Source organism: Zea mays, chromosome 4 (assembly GCF_902167145.1).
Source record: "Zea mays cultivar B73 chromosome 4, Zm-B73-REFERENCE-NAM-5.0, whole genome shotgun sequence".
NCBI classification, from domain to species: domain Eukaryota; kingdom Viridiplantae; phylum Streptophyta; class Magnoliopsida; order Poales; family Poaceae; genus Zea; species Zea mays.
In genome coordinates, this window is record NC_050099.1 from 120884802 (window position 1) to 120896446 (window position 11645).

Consider the following 11645-nt stretch of genomic DNA (forward strand, 5'->3'; position numbering starts at 1 on the left):
TTCAAGTTTCGCCTATTCACCCCCCTCTAGGCGACTTTCAATATACCACACAAACTATACTTATAATAGTGCCTAGAATAAAACCTAATTCGTATTCATATTATTAGTCTACATGTATTGACATATATAAACTTTAAATCTACTTTGGATTTGTCGCTGGTGGAAGTTATATGAACATGTGACCTCGAAAGTATTTTACATAACATAGCTTAGATGTAATGACTTAACCAATTCTGCAGAAATAAATTAATTACCAATTATTTATTTCTATTATGAATAATGATATCTTTTTAGTTTTATCCTTTCTAAAAGAAAATGTCATTATAATAATCAGAGGTCCAAACATTTAATAATAAATTAAACCATTGATTAAACTATAATACTTGCATTATTATGAATTCTATATCACTTACTAATTCTGTGTTAAGAAAGTTTCCATTACTTATTTAGTGGGTCTAAATGAACCTATGATTATAAACTTCTAGATTAATTCTAAAATTCATCATAAAAAAATTAACTATGAAATTACTTATCTAGTGTTTTTATTACCAACACTTGGTCTACCAAATTTTGTCACATTTCTTTCAAATCCCAAATTCTAAAGTAATCATAAATCAATATCATGTCTAACAACAATTCACTAATTCATCACATATATACCCAAAATCCATAGTTCACATACATGAATCACAATATTTCCAAATTACAACAACAATTACAAAATTCATGAAATAATTCAAAACATGATTTTAAAAATTAATAAAAAATCTGGGTTGTCTTCAACCTTGGATGAACGGAGGGGCTTGGTAACGACGAGGTCACGACACGATCATCGGTGAGGCACGGGAGCACGGCCGGGACGATGGACGGTCCGATGGGGCTCGGCCGGCTGGGACGGGCACGACGCAGACAAACGGCGCGGGCGGGGCTAGGAGGGCCAGGGCGCGGCCAGGGCGCGGTGGGCGGCGCGGACGGTCCGGCGAGGGAGAGTGAGCTCAATAGCCTTTTATAGAGGGAGAGAGGGAGAGGAGAGGGCGCCAGGGAGGGGAAGGGTTGCGGCGGCGGCTCCATAACTCCATCAATCAATTATGAGCAAACAAAAATCATTCTAAAGGTAAGTGAGATCAAACACTTGCAAAAAATTTCTTTACTATACTCGCTACCATTAATTTCAATGCATTATTTTTAGTTGATGATTTTATGGTGTTACAGAAACGGTGTCTTGTAACTAGGCCTATAAGTAGAAGCGGACACAGTGCACTAGAATAAAGACTGTGCAGAAGCACCATTGTTGAGTAGTATAACTAAAGCTAGAGGTGGTAATGGATCATTATCCAAATATTTCTTCATAATAAGTTAGAACTTTAATTATTTTTACTTTAAAAATAAATAGAAATAAAACCTGATTTTAATTTAATTCGATTCTTAAATTTTATAATGTAAATTTTAAAGTCCATTATTATTCTTAGCTAGGGTCTAGGGGGCCCTAGGGCCGTGGCCCCCCTAGTTGTGTTCCATGAAGTCCAGGTACCCATGTAGTTTTTAGCCCAACATCAGGCTCAAGCTAAGTAGTCCACCGGCATTTGGAACTTGTTCGCGAGTCGCGACTCGCCCAGCCGCCCCTTCCGAGTTCCGACGCCGATACCGTGACTCCGCTCGCTCCATTCCGCTCCTACCGCCGCTGGCCGCCGCACCATTCGATCCCTGTTTCTTAATCCGGCGGCCGGCCTGGAGCCCTCAGCTCAACACTCGGCAGATCATCTCGGCTGTTCGCCTACTTTCTTCTTCCCCACGGTCGTTCGCGTGCAGCACGGCCGGCGGTACCGGAACAGGGCCCAGCCGGAGCAGCGGTGCCGTCCCGGCCCGGCTGCCTTTTGCTACTGCTAACATCCCAGGACGCAGTCCGGAAGCTGTAGCTCCTTTCCGGTGGTCTGGTCTTCACGGTTCTACTCCTATTCGTCTGCTTCAATCCAGCTGCGTCATCTAATTTATGGTTTTTCCCTACAGTCCATTCCCTAATATCCAATCCCAACTGCTTGTATTTGTAGTATCTATTCAATTGGATTGAAAATTCAAACAAGAATCACGAATCTAAAATTATAGATTGTTCAAAATGAATGAGACCAATACTTTGGTATCTCATTTCCCCTGCGCTGCTGCCACACAACACAACTGAATAAAATATTACTTTTTTATACAATTTAATGTTCTTACTTTATTTTACTCTTAAACATGTAACTCAAGCATCATATCGTTTTGAAAGTTTCCCTAGAAGCTTCATTTTACCTCTCTATATGTACAACGTATATGGCTAGTTTTTGCCAATGGTAAGTGGTCCTAATTCTGAACAATTCCTGGGTTCACTAACCGCCGTTGCCATGCATGCCATTCTGTGTAGCCAGTCTTCCAGTCTAGTCAATGACATACGTGAACTACCCAAGCAAGGATAGGGCATTGTTGCCTCAGAACATCACCAGCTCTTCCCTAGCTGGTGCTGTCAGCCTGTCACTGACTAAGCAGAAGGGAGATGCGTGCTACCTTGTGCCGTAATGGAGGACCACAACCAATGCACAGACACATAGGGCCTGTCACTAGCAGGCCGTCATGTTGATTTTGAACAGTTTTAACTAAAGTGATTCTCATAGAATCAGGCTGAAAAGCTAGGCGTTCGGTAGTCTGCAGCAGCTTCTGCTGACCAGAAGCTGAAAAAAGCTAAAACAAACATGGCCATAGGCAGCTCTTCAGTGGCAGACCATGACTTCTGTGCTAGGCATTAAAAAACTGTGACACAAAGAGTTCATGAAAGTATTGCTAAATTAACAATATAAAGTCAATATACAAGTTTTTTCATACAAAATACTAGTTCTTTTCGCAAAAAAAAAGGAAACTACTACAAATAGCGATGAAAAAACATTGAATATCTAGTACGATTTTAGTCTATAATCTTGGTTACATATTTTCTAAAATTCTCTACGTTAGACATTTAAAAAAACCATTTTTCCTGTGAAAAAATAAAACAAGAGCTATCATTCATTGGCATTAACCATTCACCACTAAATCTACCATCCAATAATTTGTTTGAAATAAAACTAGCTACTTCTTGTTCCTTTCTGTGATGATCACATCCTGCACAGTCTATTATCTTGCATGGTTGTGTGGCTGCAGCTTTTGTCCATGGCTCAGACAAGGCTGAGCTGCCTTGGCTACCATTGGATGGACGTTGCATGTTATTTATGCTACAAAAGAGAAGAATATGGGAGAATAGAAGCATGTTTTGAGATAGTGTCCAACATGCTGTATACTAGTACATATGTCTAACACATAGATTATATATTTGTTTTTGTGCCAAAAGTTTTGGGCGTTCAACTGAATGCCTTGAATCTGTGTAGGTCCACCCCTGGCAGCCCTGCACAGACCCCATCACATTGGCAACGTCTCCGGAAGACCGAAACGAACCACACACATGCATGAAGTGCCTCCATCCCTAATAAATACCTATGTGGCACTATCTGGGCATCTTACCTGTCTCCTTTCCTTCTAGTAGACACGCATGTGAATCATGATTCCAAACGTTTATCTCTGACTAACACTAAGTCTAATGTAGATTATACATATGATTTTGGTATAATAATATTCATATTACACTTTCATATAATGTCAATTTCATGCTCATGCCAAATCTAATAGATGAAATATTCATGGTTTCAAAGGCAAGGCGTCGCCTAGGCGTCCAGGCGGCCAAAGAAGTCTAGGCGTCCCCGTCGCCTAGCCAAGAGTCAGCAAGAGAGGCAAGAGGGGAGGGGAAGAAGCCTAGCAGAGACTTTGGGGAGCGGGATCGGCGGCGCAGAGCTTGGGGGAGTGCCGAGCTCGGGGGAGCAGCAGTGCTGAGACTCGGGGGAGCGCTGAGCTTGGGGGAGCAGGAGCAGCGATGTTGTGACAGGAGTGGCAATGGTGAGATGGGGGCAACCCTAACCATCAGGGAGGATATATGGGCTGCCTGGTGGGCTGGGCCATCTCTTCTACCCCTTCCTTCTCTTTTTTTTTTCTTTTTCTTTTTCTTCCTCATCTATGCTGCTGTTCTGCCGTTTCTTTAATTGGTAAGGCGCCACATTGCTCGCCTTAGTAAGCGCCTAGGCGTCCAGGCGGTGACCCAACGCCTTGTCTCGCCTTACCGCTTTAAGAACTATGGAAATATTAACGGTCGAAATGTGAATACGAGCTTTTGTTTGTAAAGAAGCTGCCAATAGCATCAATTAGCTCTTCATCCCTTGGTGGTCATACCTGAACTGAAAGGAGGCGGGACTTGCTTCTTTGAGCGAAAGCATCCGACCATCCATTGATTAATCTGAAAAACCTTTAGAGGTAGTAATCATGCCCCTGCTCTGCAACTCCAATCCTTAGTTCTTGGCGCAGAAAACCTTTTGCAACTTCAATTGTGGTCATCTTTCGCCACAGAGGTTTTATAGCCTTTTTCTTGCTCGAATGTGCCAATTGACTCACAACCAGATGGGGAATTTTATCGAATGGAACATGGTTCAGGTCTCTGCTCTCTAATTAGGACCTTTTTTGCTTGGCAAGAACAAAGACAGACATTCTGTCTTGTTTTCTATTGCCTGAAGAACAAAGACAGACACTCTGATACCAGCAAGTACTTGAGGCTGTAGTGATCAGTCTTGACTTCGAAACGGCGGCCCCAAAGGTAGGGCCTCCAATGGCGGATTGCCTGGACTAGGCTGATCAGCTCCCGCTCATAGGCGGCTAGGGCGCGGTGACGAGGCGCCACGGGCCGACTGAAGAAGGCCACGGGGTGGCTGTCCTGGACCAGCACCGCCCCGAAGCCATGGGACGAAGCGTCGCATTCGACGACGAACGTCTTGGAGAAGTCCGGCATGGCGAGTACCGGGGCCGACGTGACCGCCTCCTTCAGAGCGGCGAAGGCAGCCGCCGTCTCGTCCGACCACAGGAATCCGTCCTTCTTGAGCAGGGCGGTCAGCGGCGCGACGATTGTGCCATAGTTGTGCACGAATTTCCGGTAGTACCCGACAAGACCGAGGAAACCGCGAACCGCGCGGGCCGACCGCGGCTGCTGCCAGTCTCGCACCGCCTGCACCTTGGCGGGGTCCATGGCGACTCCAGCCGCCGAGACGACATGTCCCAGGTACGCGACAGAGGAGGCCGTGAAAGCGCACTTAGAGCGCTTGACGAAGAGCTGGTGCTGCTGAAGCGTGCCGAAGACAGCACGCAGGTGACGAAGGTGGTCTGCCCATGTGCGGCTGTAAATCAAAATGTCGTCAAAAAATACCAGCACGAAGCGGCGGAGGAAGGGGCGCAGGACATCGTTCATCATGGCCTGGAACGTGGCGGGAGCGTTGCACAGCCCGAACGCCATGACCAGGAACTCGTAGAGGCCGTCATGTGTGCGGAACGCCGTCTTGTGCACGTCAGTCGGCCGCATGCGGACCTGGTGGTACCCAGAGCGCAAGTCGAGCTTGGTGAAGAAGCATGCCCCGTGGAGCTCGTCCAGCAGCTCGTCGACGACTGGGATAGGGAACGCGTCCTTGATCGTGAGCACGTTAAGCGCCCGGTAGTCGACGCAGAAACGCCACGATCCGTCCGGCTTCTTGACGAGGAGGACCGGGGACGAGAACGCGGAGTCGCTGCGACGCACGATGCCTTGTGCGATCATTGCTGCACATTGTCGCTCCAACTCATCTTTGTGGGCCGCCGGGTAACGGTACGGCCGGACCGCTACCGGCAGTGTGCCCGACTTGAGTACGATGCTGTGGTCACGCGCCCGCGGCGGTGGCAGTCCCGAGGGCTCGGCGAAGAGGCCATCGAACGTGGTCAGCAGCTCCTCCAGCAAGGCTTCGGGCGCCGTGATGCTGTCGAGGCGCGGTGTGCGCCGGGCGGCCACGTCCTCCCAGCAGACGGGGCGGCCATGGCGTGTGAAGGCCACGGTGCGTGTGGTGAAGTCCCACACCATCTTGCCTAGCGTGACCATCCACTGGGTGCCGAGGACGACGTCGTAGCCGGCCAGTGGCATCACATAGAGGTCGACGCAAAAGTCCTCGTCAGCGATGGTGATCGGGGCCTGACGGAAAACACTCGGGCAGGCGATGCGCTCGCCATTCGCCACGGTGGCCGTGAGGCGTGGGCTGGTCTGGACAACAAGCCCCGTGCGTGACGCTGCGGCCTCGGCGATGAAGTTATGCGTGGAGCCAGTGTCCAGAAGGGCGGTCAGCGTCATGGCGCCCACTTGCACGCGCACCTGCATGGAGTCACAAATGGGCATACCAGCCACAGCGCGAAGGGAGAACAATGGTGCGGAGGTGTCGACGGCGTCAGCCTCCTGGGCAGCGTCCTCCAGCTCGAAGCCGTCAATGTAGAAGACGCGGCGACACACCCGATTGTGCCCGCGGGAGTACGGCTCATTACAGTTGTAACACAAGCCAAGACGACGATGTTCCGCCTGCTCCTCCGTCGTAAGGCGCTTGGCAGCCCCAGCCGCGCCGCGTGGAGGAGGCGCTGGGAGGGCCAGCTGCTGTGCTGGGGGAACCGGTACGGGAAGCACCGGAGGCGCACCGGCCGCTGGTAGCGCTGGCCGCGTAGGTAGAGCGGGCAGGGCCGCGCGCGGGGCCGCCCGACCGAGTAGGGGGCTGAGCCGGTCTAGCTCCACCAGTTCCAGCATCCTGGCCAGGCTCATGGTTGCGGCCAGGGACTCCGGCGCGTGAACGCGGACCTGATGGCTCGGCGGCAGCAGCCCCCCTGTGTACAGCTGTACGCGCTGGCTTTCCTGCAGCCGGCCAGCACGCGAAAGAAGAGCCTGGAAGCGGTTGGAATATTCTTCCACCGATCCCGTGCGTCGACACTCCGTCAGCTCGAACAGCGGCGCCGATCTCAGCGCTGGTCCGAACCGAAGGTTGAGGAGTTCCTTGAAGCGACCCCAGGGCGGCGTGCCCTCATCCTCCTGGAGTTGGAGGAACCACAGCTGGGCCACGTCGTCCATGTTGTAAGATGCCATCCATACCTTTTCCTCCGGCATGGTGCGTTGATGTCGAAAGTACGACTCACACTTGTTGATGAAGATCAGCGGGTCGGACTTGCCGTCATAGCGCGGGAACTCCATCCTCTGGAACTTCGGCGGGTGATCCGTGCGGGGCTGCCCATCTTGGTGGCCGCCGTAGTCGGTCGCGGAGGCGACCTTCTCCTGCATGATAACCATGTCGGACTGCATCTTGGACATGTTGGTGGACAGGGTCTGGAGCATCTGCATGACGTCGGCCATGGAGGGTTGAGCACCGTCACCCATGGTGATGAACCTGGACGTAGCGGTGGACGGGGAGGTGGGGGCTGGTGGTGGTGGTGCGGCTGCAGTGACTGAAGGGTTGGGGGTGGTGGTTGGGGATCGCCGACTTCCTGATACCAGGTTGTCAAGGGCGTCGGGCCCGAGGGTAGGAGGACCGCGGCTTCGAAGGTCGTAGCCGCCGTCCGTGTTGCCGACCGGGTTATGCCCCCAGGAACGGCGGTCTTCGTCAACGGGTTATGCCCCCTGTTGCCGATTAGAGAGAGGTAGGAGACTGAGATAAAACTTTCTTGTCCTCTTCATTGGTGCTTACAGGGGGTATATAAGGCCATAGGCCAGGGCTACTAAAGGAAGCCACTAATCACTCTTATTCCCTTCTAAATGTAGCCCGGATTATTAAAGGAAAGCCATCAATCACTAATCACTCTTATTCCCTTCTAAATCTAGCCCGGACTAATAAAGGAAAGCCATCAATCACTAATCACTCCTATTCCTTCTGAATCTAGCCCGGACTAATAGGAAGGCCATCAATCACTTTTATTCTTTCCAGATCTAGCCACTAGGCCTGGCTGCCTGCTGGATCAGGCGTCCTGCGCGCTCAGCCGCGCGTGCCCTGTGACGCCGTGTGTACGTATTTCTGTACATCACAAGCTCACACATCTGCATATCCCACATTAACTGCAGTTCAGATCAGGGATACTGAAATTAGTGATTAAGGTATATACTCCATCCAATGTAGGTCATTTTACGATTCTAGCTGGTCAAGCTTCTTTAACTTGACCCATCATTGCATGAAAAGTTACATAGATTGGCAACATGTGCTTGATTTTATTAGATTCATCATGGAAAATACTTCCAGTACATATAACTTTCATTATTTCAAATAATATTTTTTTACAAAAGATGCAAGTCAAAGTATCAAATTGGAGTCGATGTTGCTATCCTAAATGACTTACCTTTGGGATCAGAGGGGGTGATCTATACAGTTATCTTCATTATGTGTGTCTGTGTGTGTCTTGACAACATACAAACTCAGCTTTGTCCCTCCTCTGAAACATTTGGGATCAGAGGGGGTAATGTATACAGTTATCTTCATTATGTGTGTCTGTGTGTGGTTTGACAACATACAAACTCAGCTTTGTCTCTCCTCTGAAACAGCTCCACCATGAAGATAGCCTGGGGTAAGAAATCTAAGGTTAAGAAGCAGTCAGTGGTTGTATCAACTATACCAGGCCTACCATTTGGAGCGGGGAGTGACAACGATGAGGTTGAAACGGAGGAAAAATCAGATGCAAACACAAACTGTCCTGGAACAAAGCCAGTTGAAACTGCTGAGTTGCTCCAGAGTCAGGGAGACAAGCTAGCCGAGGTATCTCTATTTATTGGAGATCAAATCCCCACAAATCTGTAGTTGAATGTCTGATATGTGTTTCTGGGGCTTTGTGCTGTTCCTGTGTCCCACTTTTTGGGAGTTCAATTTTCTCTTGGTTTCCTTGGTCAAAGAATATTCAGTAACTGCATACTTCATGAAGTGATTGTTAATTATCGTAAAATGAATTAAAGAGTTAGTCTTCGAAATAAGGAATTAAAACACAAAATGTATTAGTCTGTCTCAGAAATCCACCTTGTATGGGTATACACTCTCCACATGAAAGCTGCTGAAATACCCAGTTTTGACAGTCCATGTACTTTTGCATTTGCTGCTGCCTATAAAACTTTCTGGGCAACTAGTGAGGTATAAATTTTTATGTGGGTTCTGTGGGCCTACAAAAAATCAGCAGTCCAGTCATACTCAGCTTCTATATGATAGAGATATGTCTTTTTTTGTTATTTTTAGGAAGGGAAGTACCATGAAGCACTTGCTAAATGGGAGGCTGCTCTGATCTTGATGCCTGATAATGCGATACTTCATGAGCAGAAAGCTCAGGTTTTACTTGAAGTGGGAGATGCATGGCGTGCACTGACAGCAGCAACCAGTAAGCTCTCGTTCTTTTGGATGAATGACTTGATGGGCTATGCTATAGGAAATGCTGTGAACTGGGAAATAAAAAACTCGAGGGTGGTAAGACAGCCCTAGCATTGCACTAAGAAGACGACCTCATGCAGGTCAAAAACCCTCCAAACCTCTGCCCCACCCGTTTACAACAGAAACATAGCCCATCTAAGAACGACCATGATTAGGGCCAGGCTTTAGACTTGTGCTTTAGTGTTGGACAGACAAGGGGATTATTTTTAACCCTAGCCTAAGAATTTGCTGCCACAGAGATTTAAATTCAAGACCCAAGGAATTCTACTCAGGCGACGACCTAACCAACTCATCTAGATGCCTTTTCACTATGAATTGGAAATACACCAGCCATTTAAGTGATACTACTACTGTAGCACCAACTATCCATGGTCTAGATTCTAGAATTTGCTCAAGTACTCAACCATGGGGTTCCTTTCCTGGCAAACGTTGACATTGGTGACACTTTTGTTGTAGACATCCATACAACATTGATGACATAAGTGTGAAGAACCACCATATTATCACAAAGTGCATATGATCGTAGCAACATGTATGAGCTAAGAGCATCTCTAGCAGCTCACCAGTACTTTATCTCCAACACCAATACTGTTTTTTTTTCAGACTATTGTAGAAGATGCTCTAGCATAACGTCAATAATCTCTATAATTTATGGGGATCCACGTTATATTACAATTTCCTTTCTTTCGTTTTCTCCCTCAGTGTCTTCTTCTAGCTCGCGTAGAGGTCCCGCCTGGCCGTACTTCTTCATGATCATGGCTAGCCGCTGCACTAGTCCCCCAGCCATACCACTGGTCCCAACCAGCGTAGAGCCCATCTCTGGCCTCAGCCAGCACTGTCCCAAGCTTCGGCTGCAGCCATAGCACCTGGTCCTGGCTGCTACATGCGCTGCACGCTGGACACGGTGGCTGGATTTATCTGGCACCATGGCTGTGAAGAGAGGAAGAAATGACAGTTATTGTGAGACCCATCCTATTGGGTGATATGCAACTTCCCCTTAATTTGAGATGAGGGATTTTTTGGTGGCCACCAAAAAAGAAAAAGAGAGGGCCCTATTGGGAAGCTGCTGCTTGCTGGAGCACCAAAAGAACTCTATCTCTCCTAATATGATAGTTTTGTGGGGATGAGAGATGTGATTGGAGAATGCTGCAGAAGTGGAGATGCAGATTCTATAAGTTGGTTGTGTCAGTCTCATTCTACTGTAATCAAACCATTTAAAGACATGTTGTGGTATGCTTGCAGGAGCAACAGAACTGGATCCATTTTGGCCTGAGGTTAGTAAGGATTTCATGAGTGATGCTACTAGCTCCCTTTCAATTTTTAGTTTCTGCCCAGCTTTATTCCTAGGAGAATGCCATTATTACCAAATACTGTCACCCAATCAATCAGTAGTGTGATCATCTGCATTAAATTATGATTTACAGGCTTGGGTTACACTTGGTAGAGCTCAATTAAATTTTGGGGAGCCAGATTCAGCTATACTGACTTTTGACAAGGCGTTAGCTATGAAGGTGCCCATTTATTTATTTTTTCGTTTGAACCAGATTATCATAGGTCATTATACATATATAAGTTGCCTTCTACGCCTAAACGATCTGTTGGATGCTTTGGGCAGCCTGACTACACCGACGCAAAAGCTGACCGTGAAACTGCTGCTCGCCTAGTCAAGAAACGAGGACAGCTGCATACGTCAGGTTTAAGTGCTAACAAAAGACGCTTCACAGTTGGGGAGTACCCAAAGGAGGGAGGTGCAGAGGGTGAAGAAAAAGGGAAAGAAACAGCCGAGCAACTCCAAAAGATCACCCAAGAAAATTAGCTAAATTAACTGATTTTGTTACTGTGTAAAATAGATATTACAAAAAAATATTACATTAGTGTTGGTCACCTGCTTTAATTCGTAAAGGGAACCATAACAAGGCAATACAATTAAAGATAATCGGCCTTCGTTTTCCTAATCTATCTAATAGATAAATTAAGGGAGGAGGATTATGGTAATCCAAGACCTTCGAATAATAAAATAGGAATGTCTGATGAGAATCATTACTGTTGTGTCTCTTTATTATTCTTTCCTTATGACAAATAATTATAGGTAGGGATGGAAATTTGATCCGTGGATTTGGATATCCGTCGCATATCCGACCCGACGGAGCCGGGTATTGATACATGTTTTGACCCGTGGGTTAGCTCCGAATCCGATCCGAAGTCGGGCAGGCACGGATTAGGATATTATTTTCTACCCGCGGATTTTTGGCCTAGCCCATATTACATAGCAAAGAATAGATCCTAACACCATTAACCCCACGCCTAATGCTCCTA

The 11645-nt window shown here is 47.6% G+C and overlaps 1 protein-coding gene across 7 annotated transcripts; it reads left to right on the forward strand.

Annotated features, from left to right (window-relative positions):
- The first annotated feature begins 1548 nt into the window (after positions 1-1548).
- On the forward strand, positions 1549-11369 carry LOC100382105 (uncharacterized). 7 transcript variants are annotated; one of them, XM_008679322.4, is made up of 7 exons: positions 1565-1993; positions 3711-3951; positions 8462-8672; positions 9141-9279; positions 10572-10603; positions 10754-10840; positions 10945-11369. In XM_008679322.4, exons 3-7 carry the CDS (start codon positions 8469-8471, stop codon positions 11143-11145), a joined length of 663 nt encoding a protein of 220 aa, XP_008677544.1. In that variant the 5' UTR covers positions 1565-1993; positions 3711-3951; positions 8462-8468; the 3' UTR covers positions 11146-11369. The 7 variants fall into 7 exon arrangements, with proteins under 7 accessions (XP_008677543.1, XP_008677546.1, XP_008677544.1 ...); XM_020551645.3 differs by having other exon boundaries at positions 1565-1943; XM_008679321.4 differs by lacking the exon at positions 3711-3951 and having other exon boundaries at positions 1549-1993.
- Positions 11370-11645: the final 276 nt, after the last annotated feature.